This window comes from Scyliorhinus canicula, chromosome 15, assembly GCF_902713615.1.
Source record: "Scyliorhinus canicula chromosome 15, sScyCan1.1, whole genome shotgun sequence".
Taxonomy (NCBI): domain Eukaryota; kingdom Metazoa; phylum Chordata; class Chondrichthyes; order Carcharhiniformes; family Scyliorhinidae; genus Scyliorhinus; species Scyliorhinus canicula.
In genome coordinates, this window is record NC_052160.1 from 123,544,037 (window position 1) to 123,556,328 (window position 12,292).

Below are 12,292 nucleotides of genomic sequence, written 5' to 3' on the forward strand. Positions count from 1 at the left end.
TTATTTATATTCCCAACCAAATCTTAAGTAATTCATTTGATTAAAAGATTGAAAATACTCATCTGGACCAACTCACCAATCAGCTTCTTTGGTTGGTCCTGCGCCCCGTTCTGAACCAGCCAAATTCACAGCACTGTGGGTGGCTCTGCTCTCAGATGGGTGGCAGAAAAATGAGCGTAAGGGCTATAGTGATAGGGGATTCAATATTTAGGGGCACAGACAGATCCTTCTGTGGTTGCAAACGTGAATCAAGGATGGTATGCTGCCTCCTGGTGCCACTCTCTGGGATGTCACGGAGCAGCCGCAGGGCATTCTAGGGCGGGGAAGGCAAACAGCCAGTGGTCATGGTACACATTGGTACCAACGACATAGGTAAACTAAGGGATGAGGACCTGCAAACTGAGTACAGGAAGTTAGGAGATAAACTAAAATGTAGAACCTCAAATGTAGTAATCTCAGGATTATTCCCTGTTCCACGCGCTAGAGAGGGCAGGAATAGAAGGAAAGATCAGATGAATGCATGGCTGGAGAGATGGTGTAACAGGGAGGAATTCAGATTCTTGAGGCACTGGGACTGTTTCTGGGGCAGATGGGACCTTGTACAAACCGGACGTGTTGCACCCAGGCAGAGCTGGGTCCAATGTCCTTATGGGGGCTTTTGCGAGTTCTGTTGGGCAGTATTTAAACTAGTGTGGCAGGGGGGTGGGATCCCAGGAGTAGGATCAGATAGGTCAAAATCAGATCAAGAAAATGGAGATAGAACATTAGCTAGTGATGTGGAAGATGTAGTGATAGACTTACAGGTGAAGCAAAGTTTTAAATGTCCAGCAAGGGGGATATGGTGGGGTTAAACTGTTTATACCTCAATGCAAGGAGCATTACAGACAAGGTAGAAACGTGGCAACAGGATGTCATTGCTCTGTAATGGAAACCTGGCTAAAGGAGGGGCAAAATTGGCAGCTCAATATCCCTGGATCCAGAGTTTTCAGGCGGGACAGAGGTGGGAGATAAAAAAGATGGAGAAGTAGCACGAATGGTTAAGGAATCAATTCCAGTTTTCAGAAGAGATGATATACTAAACGGGTCAACAAATGACGCTTCATGGGTTGAACGTAGAAATAAAAAAGGGTGTGCCTCCAGGACTGGCATCGCCAGGTGGTGGGGTCCCTCAGGGGATAACCCAATCCCATGGAGAATGTGCAGACTCCGCACAGACAGTGACCCAGCGGGGAATCAAATCTGGGACCCTGGCTCTGTGAAGCCACAGTACTCTCCACTTGTGCTACCTTGCTGCCCAGGTTCAATTCCTGGCTTGGGTCACTGTCTGTGAGGAGTCTGCACGTTTTCCCCGTGTCTGCGTGGGTTTCCTCCGGGTGATCCGGTTTCCTCCAACAGTCCAAAGATGTGCAGGTTAGGTGGATTGGCCATGATAAGTTGCCCTTAGTGTCTAAAAGGGTTAGGTGAGGTTACTGGGTTGGGGTGGAGGCACGGGCTTCAGTAGGGTACACTTTCCAAGAGCCAGTGCAGATTCGATGGGCCGAATGGCCTCATTCTGCACTGTAAGTTCTTTGATTCCATGATGTTTCCACTCATCGGAGATATTCGGACCAGAGGGCATAATTGCAAAATAAGGGGTTACTCATTTAAGACAGATTCGAGGAAGAATTTCTTCCCAAAAAGAGTAGTGACTCTTTGAAATTCTTTACCCAGGAAGCTGTGGTGATGGGACCTTGATCATTTTCACGGCTGAGATCAATAAGTATTTGCAGGGATAAGGTAAACAGGTGAATTTAATGAGCGTTAGATCAGTCATGATCTGGGCTCCAAGGGCTGACTGGCCCACTGCTGTTCCTATTATTTATGGTTTTATGGCAATCTCCTAGTTTACCTTAACTTTGGGAAGTAAACACAAATGTAAAGTATTTATTTAGTAACTCAGCCAAGCCTGCTTCTTCAAGACAAAAAATTGTATTTTTATCCCTAATCAGTCCCATCGCTCCACTGACAATTTTAGTAGTAATTGGGCAACCAAGTTATTTTGGAGGGTGCTAAAAAGGAATCAACATAATTGCCTTTTTTTAGAATAATCCGAAAGCCACTCAAAGGCCACCTGGTTGAACACTGAAAAACAAATCGCAAACATACCTTAATAATGACATTAATGGAACATAATTCTAAAATAAGATCAATCTTAAAATGATTTGTGCACCGAATACTCACCCTATGTCACAATAAAACGTAGCCCTACTTCCAAAGGTTGCACTAGGTGCATCATAATATCCATTTAGAAGTTCCCCTGGATTACCACATGAAATTGCTAGACAGAGGGTAAAAAGCATATTTGAAATGGTAAAGAATTATCCAGACCTTCAAGTCTTTTTTCAATTCAGCAAAATTATTTTAAACATTTTTAAAATCGTTCTATTTCTTCATTAACTTGACAAGCCCTTTGAGCCAATGGCCCATAACTCTGCCTGTAGTCAACATTAATAAAATCTACTAGTAGATGTGTCTCGGATAACTTTAGCAGTCATGTCAAACACAGTGGAAGGATCTGGCTCTAGTATAATATTAGTCCTGTATTGTGTTCCTTTAAAGTCGTGGTTGGGTTTGATGTTCAGCTCTTTAGTACTCAAACTTCAGAAGTCAGGGGCGAAATTCTCCGACCCCACGCAGGGTCGGAGAATCGGCCAGCAGCGGCGTTATTCCTGCTCCCGCAGGGTTTTTAATTCTCTGACCGGCCAAAAACCGGCGCTGTGCAAATCCCGCCGGCAGCCTCTGAAAACAGCTGGCGCCGGCGGGATTTCATTATATTTTTTTTTCCACAAATCTCCGGCCCGGATGGGCCGAAGTCCCGCCGACATGGCCACGGGTCACGTCGGCGAAAATCACAGTACCTTTAAAACGGCGTCAACCATTGATGATGGTTGACGCCGTTCAGTGTCGGGGGGGGGGTTGCGGCATCGGGGGGGTTGCGGCACATCGGGGGGGGTTGCGGCATCGGGGGGGGTTGCGGCATGGGGGGGGTTGCGGCATGGGGGGGGTTGCGGCATCAGGGGGGGGTTGCGGCATCGGGGGGGGTTGCGGCATCGGGGGGGGTTGCGGCATCGCGGGGGTTGCGGCATCGGGGGGGGGGTTGCGGCATCAGGGGGGGTTGCGGCATCGGGGGGGGGTTGCGGCATCGGGAGGGGGGGGTTTGGGGGCAGCGGCGTGCAGAGAGGGGGGGCGACGGATGCCCGGGGCCAACGCACCGTCGCCCCCCCTCTGTACGCCGCGGCCCCCTACCCCAACCCCCTCCCCTCACCACCCCTACCTCCCTCCAACGCCCCTACCCCCCTCCCCACCACCCCTACCCCCCTCCCCACCACCCCTACCCCCCTCCCCACCACCCCTACCCCCCTCCAACGCCGCCCCCCCATCTCTCGCAAGGCCGCAACCCCCCACCCTCAACGCCGGTACCCACACCCCGTCCCCCTCCCTCTGAAGGTCGGTACCCACACCCCCCTCCCTCCCTCTGAAGGCCGGTACCCACACCCCCCCCTCTCTCCTCCTCCCCCCCTTCCTTCCTCCTCCCCCCTTCCTTCCTCCCCCCCCCTCCTTCCTCCTCCCCCCTTCCTTCCTCCTCCCCCCCTTCCTTCCTCCGTTAGTGGGGGGGGGGTGCGGCGTTAGTGGGGGGGGGGGTGCGGTGTTGGAGGGGGGTAGGGGTGGTGAAGAGGGTAGGGGTGGTGAGGGGAGGGGGTTGGGGTAGGGGCAGCTGCGTGCAGAGGGGGGGCGACGGTGCGTTGGCCCCGGGCATCCGTTGCCCCCCTCCTCTGCACGCTGCTGCCCCTACCCCAACCCCCCCCACCACCCCTACCCCCTTCACCACCCCTACCCCCTTCACCACCCCTACCCCCCTCCAACGCCGCCCCCCCTCCAACGCCGCCCCCCCCTCTCAACTCAACGCCGCAAACCCACCCCCCCCCTCTCCTCTCAACTCAACGCCGCAAACCCCCCAACGCCGGGTCTGTCTCTCTCCTCCTCCACCCCCCCCCCAAATGCCGGTCTGTCTCTCTCCTCCTCCTCCCTCCTTCCCCCCCCCCCCCAAAATGCCGGGTCTGTCTCTCTCCTCCTCCCCCCCCCCCCCCCCAAATGCCGGTCTGTCTCTCTCCTCCTCCTCCCTCCCCCCCCCCAAAATGCCGGTCTGTCTCTCTCCTCCTCCTCCCCCCCCCCCCAAAACGCCGGGTCTCACCACTTCCGCAGCTGGTGAAACTGACGCGTATCGCGTCAGTCAGCTGCTGGCCCCTCCGGGAACGGAGAATCGTCGCCTAAAAGAAGGCCCCCACGCCGGAGTCATCTACACCAATTTTGCTCGCCGGAAATCGGCGTTACGACGGTCTGCAGAGAATTTCGTCCCAGTTCTGTAATGGTGGCTGCGATTCTCCAAAATGGAGACTAAGTGTTCGCGCCGTTGTGAAAACCGTCGCTCTGGAGCGCTTCATGCCATTCTAGCCTCCCTTCCTGGTGACAAATGGGCACCGCGCCAACCCACGCATGCGCAGTTGGGCCACGCCGCCAACCCGTGCATGCGCGGGAGGCTTCTTCAGTGCACCAGCCCCTACACATGGTGTGAGGGTTCAGGGGCCGGCCCGCCGATCAGTGGGCCCCGATCGCGGGTCAGATCCCATCGGGGGCCCCCCCTGGGGACGGAGTCCCTTCCCCCCACAGGCTGCCCCCCCCCCCCCCCACCGACCCTTCATGCAGAGTTCTCGCCGGCAGCGACCAGGAGTGAATGGCACCGGTGGGACTCTGCCGTTTCCGCGCGGCCCTCGACCCTCCCGGCCGGCGAATCAGCAGCCCAAATGGTGCCGATTCTCCGCACCTCGGAGAATCCCGCGCTGGCGTCGGGGCGCAGTTGTGGCGATTCTCCGGCCCGGCGTGGGGCTCGGAGAATCGTGCCCGATATGTAGAATATCATTTGTGTATATAAGATAATAATCAAACTGTATATAAACATTTGGGCCTGCATGCATAGATTACAATTCTAGCATCTGACCACTTGTGGTGTGGCGACAGGAGAAGGACACTGGAAGACAAACACATGGGAAGTATTCTAGCATATGACCACAAGTGGCGTTGCAACAGGCGAAGGTCAACGGAAGACACCCACATGTGAGACAGGATGTATTGTCTTGGACAGCACAGAGACATACAAGCTGGACAGTCATTACAGACTGTAGACATAGATCAAGCAGCTCCTTTAGTATTTATGTAGGGAAATACAGCACAGAACAGGCCCTTCGGCCCACGATGTTGTGCCAAACTTTTGTCCTAGGTTAATCATAGATCATAGAATTTTGGATACTAAGGGCAATTTATCATGGCCAATCCACCCAACCTGCACATCTTTGGACTGTGGGAGGAAACCGAAACTCCTGAGTCAACAGTAATGAGTAATAGTTAATCATAGTTGTTTGTATTTAGCCGTCATATCCAACTGTAATCTTAGCAGACCCTTTAGTGTTTCCGTTAATTAATAAACAGTTTTGTTTATTTACAAAGCCGCATGTTCTCTGATCACTTCAACTACAAAGATCTTACGGGCAGCACGGTGGCCTAGTGGTTAGCACAACCGCCTCACGGCGCTGAGGTCCCAGGTTCGATCCCGGCTCTGGGTCACTGTCCGTGTGGAGTTTGCACGTTCTCCCCGTGTCTGCGTGGGTTTCGCCCCCACAACCCAAAAATGTGCAGAGTAGGTGGATTGGCCACGCTAAATTGCCCCTTAATTGGAAAAAACAATTGGGTAATCTAAATTTAAAAAAAAAAAGAAAAAAAAAAACTACAAAGATCTTGCCATCTGTGCAGAAAGTGAACATTCCAAGTTCAACAGCAAAAGTTCTTCTCACTGCATTCATGTGGGGTAAGTGTTTCTTGTGTCTAAAATGGCTATCAGCATACCACTAGCTCACAATTACAGAGGCTATATTCGCAATCCCACCCACCACCACCACCACCCACCCCCTAACCGCTCTGCACTGCAGCATGAGTAAAGGAAAAAGGCTGCTCACAGTGGGAAGAGGAAAAGGGGAAACTAAATCTCAGCAGGAGATCATTGGTCACCTACTGTCCTCCAAAAACACTTCCCCTACTTCCATGTAAGTTACTGGACATCAGTGCTTCATCAAGCAGGAGGCCACTGAATTCTATCTGAATTCATGGGGTCTGTAGCTCAGAGGAGGGCAGAGATGGTGCAACTTTCTTTTTTGGCTGTGATTTTTTGTGCCCCAACATTAGGTGGAGCACAGATGTGGTGTCAGTCTCAGAATAAGGCCATTTAAAGTGTGAACTACATTTGCATGCAGTTCTGCCCCATGTTGCTCAAATCTGCAAGCTTTGTCTTATTACTGACTGCTTTACAACAACATCAGTTAATGGAAAAAGTGTAACTATTCGGATCAGTTATTTTAATAGTCAGATTCTTATATGGAAAAAAGTGAGTGCAACTATTTTAATGGGTTTACTTTAAAATTGCTTTATCTTTAAATGTTGTCATCATCAGATTTTTAAAGAAATTGTGAAATTTGAATGAAAAATAATTTTAAATCATCCCAATGTATAACTCAAGACCACAACCCTGAGATTAAAGTCCCATTATCCACTAACTGAGTTAGTCAGAATCACAGAATTGTTACAGCACAAAAGGAGAGCATTCAGCCCATCATGTCTGCACCAGCTCTCCAAATGAACAATTCCCTTGGTGCCATTCTCCTGCATTCTCCTTGGAAGCCAGCAAAATTAGAACAGTTTGTTCCCTGACTGTGGACCTGACAAGCTTCACTTCATCAATAGCTTTGAGGTATGTAGACGCTGCCTTTGCCTATCGTTAAGGGCATTGCTATGAGATTTTGGTGCTGGCATCAGAAGCTCTGCCAGGACTGCGCACAGGAGGCAATGTCAATAGGGAGGGGAAAGATGGAGGCAGGACTAGGAGGGGTATTGGTGGAACGTGGGATAGAAGGATGAAGATGAATGCATGACTGACGAGGTGGGTGTTGGAATATGGATGGGGTGGTGTAAGACAGGTTGGACTCATGGGAAGTTGTGGCAGGCAGGAGGGAAGGAGGAAGACAGAAGCGGGGATAAAGGAACAGAGTTAAGCAGTGCAAGAATATCCTGGGGAAAGAGTCATAAGACTATCCAAGAAGGAGTGTTACAATACCAGTTGATGTTATTACTGGACAGGTAAATTTCAGAATGGAACCCAGGCTCAGAAGGTTGCAACTTTTACTTTTTATAGAAAATATGGAGGGAAAGAGGCATAGAACTGCTAATTAGTTTTAACAACAAGGAAAAATAACTGGAATTCCAGCTCAGAAAATTGTGACTTTTACTTTGATTTATTAAACGTGGCAGAGCAGAGTTTTAGCAAGAATAAATATTCATTAAACATGAAAAGTTTGATTATAATACAATAATCCTTAACCCCCATCCTTAGCTTCATAAATATTTTCATTATTTTCAAAAATAACATCACACTCTGAACCAAATGGTTCATGCAACTCAACTGATCTAATGTGGATTTCTCTCACAATCCACCCAGATGATTGTCTTTTTTAAAATATATATTTTGTTCTAAACAATACAAGAGTTTCCACAATCATAAAACACACACATCCATAATACAGTTTGTCTTTTTTATATCTTTATAACCTAACTGATTTTACCTGCAAAACAACCCCCCAATCCCGTCCTGCCCCCCCCCCCCCCCCTCCACACCCCCCTTAATTGCTGGTGCTAAACTGATCTTTGAATACTGTGGTGAAATGCCTCCACCACAAAATAGAATCGCTCCTCGACCACCTAAGGGCAAACCGAATTTTCTCCATTTGCAGAAACTCTTTTGGGCAGCACGGTAGCACAAGTGGATAGCACTGTGGCTTCACAGCGCCAGGGTCCCAGGTTCAATTCCCCGCTGGGTCACTGTCTGTGCGGAGACTGCACGTTCTCCCTGTGTCTGGGTGGGTTTCCTCCGGGTGCTCTGGTTTCCTCCCACAGTCCAAAGATGTGCAGGTTAGGTGGATTGGCCATGATAAATTGTCCTTAGTGTCCAAAATGGTTAGGAAGGGTTATTGGGTTACAGGGATAGGGTGGAAGTGAGGACTTAAGTGGGTCGGTGAAGACCCGATGGGCTGAATGGCCTCCTTCTGCACTGTATGTTCTATGACATCCCCAAACCATACCAAAGCTCTAGGTGGCACCACCAACCTCCTCCCAAATAGGATTCATCGCTGAGCTATCAGAGAGGCGAAGGCCACAACATCAGCCTCCTTCCCCTCCACCAGCTCCGGCAACTCCAACATGTCAAAAATTGCCACCAAGGGCACTGCTCCAAGTTCACCCCCACGATCATTGACAAAGTCTCAAACACCGATGCCAGAACCTGACCAATTTTGGGCAGGATTAAAACATACGCACGTGATTCGCCGGCCCCCTCGAGCACCTCTCGCACCTATTCTCCACATCCAGAAAGAACTACTCATACGTGCTCTTGTCACACCACTTTAAATTGAATCAGGTTCATCCTGGCGCAGGAGGAGGCCACGTTTACCTGTTACAGTATTTCAGTCCAGGCTCCTCCGCCAAGTGCCCCTCCCAACACTTCTTTCCCCTTCATCTCTTTTTTATAGAATTTACAGTGCAGAAGGAGGCCATTCAGCCCATTAAGTCTGCGCCGGCTTTTGGAAAGAGCACCCTATCCAAGCCCACACCTCCAGCCTATCCTCATAACATAACTTGTTTATAGGAGCGGGGGGAAGGGGAGCGAGGGAACAATGGTGGGAGACTTCTTGGCACCAGAAGCGGAGGTCACCAAGCCAACTGGGTGAGCTAGCTCACGGAAGCACAGTGGGGGTTGTGTATATGCTTAGTTTATTAGTTGGGCTGGGATTTACAGTAGTGTTGCTGCGGGGAGGGAGCAGGAATGGGTTCTGCTGACGTGGGAGGGACTTCGATGGAAGGTCACTGAGGGAGTCAAGGGTGGGAGCCGCCCTGGGGCGGGCCGGAGGAGGTGCGGAGCATGAGCTAGAGGCGGGCCCAAGAAAGGGCTGACCGGCAGGGGGGGAAGGGGGTGGGGTCTTTGCCCCCCCCCCAACTAGGCTGGTCACCTGGAATGCGCGGGGCTAAATGGACCGGTAAAGAGGGCACGTGTGTTTGCGTACCTGGGGAGACTGAAGGCGGAAGTGGTGATGCTGCAGGAGACACATCTTAAAGTAGTGGATCAGATCAGGTTGAGGAAAGGTTGGGTTAGTCAGGTTTTCCACTCGGGGCTGGATTCAAAGACAAGAGGGGCTGCGATTCTGATTAACAAGCGGGTGGCATTTGAGGTGGGGAGGATAGTCTCGGATGTGAGAGGTCGATATATCATGGTTAGTGGCAAGCTGCAGGGGATGAAGGTAGTGCTGGTCAACGTATACATGCCAAATTGGGACGGTGGGGATTTTATAAAGAGGGTGCTGGTGAAGATTCCGGACCTGGATTCGCACAGGCTTTTATGGGTGAGGATTTCAACACGGTGATTGATCCAGGCTTGGACCGGTCATGCTCGAGAATGGGCATGGTGCCAGCAACGGAGCTGAAAAGGTTCATGGAGCAGATGAGGGGGGGTAGTGGTGGATCCATGGAGATTTTTTCTCCCACGTGTGTGCGGGGGGGAGCCCCCGCGGGTGAAAAGGGTAATGCTCGAGCGGAATCGGGGAGATGGTGGGCTGGCGCTACCGAATTTCAGTAATTACTACTGGGCGGCTAACATAGCCATGGTTAGGAGGTGGCTGGTGGGGGGTGAGCTGGCGTGGCTGCGCATGGAGGCGGCTTCGTGTAAGGGCCCAAGTTTAGGGGCACTGGTGACGGCACCCCTGCCGTTCCCGCCGGCACAGTACTCCACCAGTCCAGTAGTGGTGGCGGCCTTGAGAGTCCGAGGGAAGTGGAGGAGACATATGGGAGCAGAGGGGGCACCGGTGTGGTCCCCAATCTGCGACAACCATTGGTTTGCCGGGGAGGATGGATGGGGGGGGGTTCTGAATTTGGCAGAGAGCAGGGATTGAGAGGATAGGGGACTTGTTCCTGGAAGGTAGCTTCCCGAGTATGAGGGCGCTGGAGAAGAAGTTTGCATTGGCTAGGGGAAATGAATTCCGATATTTACAGGTACGGGACTTTTTGCGAAAGCAGGTACCAACCTTCTCACTCCTGCCACTAAGGGGGATTTAGGATATGGTGGTCTCTAGAGGATGGATAAGGGAGGGGAGCTTCTCGGACATATATAGAGAGCTTATGGGTTCAGAGGAGATGCAAACCGAGAAGCTGAAGCAAAGGTGGGAGGAGGAGCTGGGGGAAGGGACAGAGGAGGGCCTCTGGGTGGACGCGTTAGGTAGGCTCAATACTACCACAACATGTGCCAGGCTCAGCCTTATCCAATTTAAGGTTGTTCACCGGGCTCACAAGTCAGTGGGCCGGATGAGAAGATTCTTTGGGGTGGAGGGCAGGTGTGCGAAATGCGTGAGGGGGGGGGCAGTGAATCATGTCCATATGTTCTGGGCATGCCCAAAACTGAGGGGATTTTGGCAGGGGTTCGCTGACGCCATGCCCAAGGTATTACATTTGAGGGTGGCAATGAGTCCAGAGGTGGGGATTTTTGGTGTGTCGCAGGACCCGGGAATCCAGGAGCAGAGAGAGGCGGATGTTCTGTCCTTTGCTTCCCTGGTAGCCCAGAGGCATATATTGCTGGCATGGAGGGACTCAAAGCCCCCAAAACCGGAGACCTGGGGCGAAATTCTCCAATCTCCAATGGCAGGGTCGGAGAATCGCCAGGGGCCGGAGTAAATCCCGCCCCCGCCGTGGCCGGAATTCTCCGCCACCCGGGAATTGGCGGGGGCGGGAATCACGCCCCGCCGATCGGCGAGGCCCCTGCGGTGATTCTCCGGCCCGCGATGGGCTGAAGTCCCGCCGCTGGGAGGCCTCTCCCGCCGCCGTGGTTTGAACCACCTCTGGTGGCGGTGGGATCTGCAGCACGAGCGGGCCCCCGTGGGTGCCCCCACGGTGGCCAGGCCCGCGATCGGGGCCCACCGATCGGCGGGCGGGCCAGTGCTGTGGGGGCACTCTTTTTCTTCCGCCCCCGCCACAGCCTCCACCATGGCGGAGGCGGAAGAGAATCCCCCAGTGCGCATGCGCCGGTGGTGACGTCAGCAGCAGCTGACGCACCGGCGCACGTGTGAACCGGCGAAGGCCTTTCGGCCAGCCCCGGCGCTGAGCGTCAGAGGCCACTGGAGCCGGTGTGGGCGCCAGTCGGTGTGGTGCCAACCGCTCCGGCGCGGGCCTAGCCCCTCAATGTGAGGGCTTGGCCCCTAAAGGTGCGGAGAATTCTGCACCTTTGGGAAGGCCCGACGCCGGAGTGGTTGGCGCTACTCCGCTACGCCGGGACCCCCCGCCCCGCCGGGTAGGGGAGAATTTTGCCCCTGGTTTTCAGACATGGCTGGCTTCCTCTGCCTGGAGAAAATTAAGCTCACCATGAGAGGGTGTCTGCTGGGGTTCGCCCAGAGGTGGCAACCATTCGTCGACTTCCTTGCAGAAAACTAATTGCCAGCAGAAAGGGGAGAGGGGGGGAGGGAGGGCGTTAGGTTAGCGTAGGTCAGAGGGTTAAGTAATGGCAAGACCTATGTTTATATTCTTCTTGTTATGTATATTGTGTTTTGTTGTTGAAATGCCAAAGAATTACCTCACTAAAACGTTTATTAAAAATAAAATGTCATTTGGAAAACCTGGGGCGGGATTCTCCGACCTCCCTCAGACTCGGAGAATCGCCGGAGGCCGGCATGAATCCCGCCCCCGCCGTCTCCCAAAGTCTCCGGCACCAGAGATTTGCCGGGGGTGTGAATTGCACCGCGCCTGTTGGCGGGCCCTCCACCGGCGATTCTCCGGCCCGCGATGGGCCGAAGTCCCGCTGCTGTCATGCCGGTCCCGCCAGCAGGAATCAAATGACCTACCTTATCGGCGGGACCAGGCGTCGCGAGTGGGCTCCGGGGACCTGGGGCGGGGGGGGGGGGGGGGGGGGGGTGCGGGGCGATCTGGCCCCAGGGGTTGCCCCCAAAGTGGCCTGGCCAGCGATCGGGGCCCACCGATCGGCGGGCGGGCCTGTGCCGTGGGGGCACTCTTTTCCTTACGCGTTCGCCATAGCCTTCACGATGGCGGACGCGGAAGTGACCCCCTCCCCTGCGCATGCGCGGGGATGACGTCAGCAGTCGCTGACACTCCGGCGCATGCG

At 53.1% G+C, this 12,292-nt stretch overlaps 1 protein-coding gene across 2 annotated transcripts in view; it reads right to left on the reverse strand.

The window, feature by feature from the left end:
- The window catches only part of LOC119979022 (membrane cofactor protein-like), a 221,241-nt gene that overhangs the window by 182,729 nt on the left and 26,220 nt on the right, over positions 1 to 12,292 (reverse strand). For both annotated transcript variants that reach the window (XM_038820994.1, XM_038820993.1), the window contains exon 3: positions 2,221 to 2,317. In XM_038820994.1, the coding sequence (XP_038676922.1) occupies positions 2,221 to 2,317 (97 nt within the window). The remainder of the gene's footprint in view (positions 1 to 2,220; positions 2,318 to 12,292) is intronic.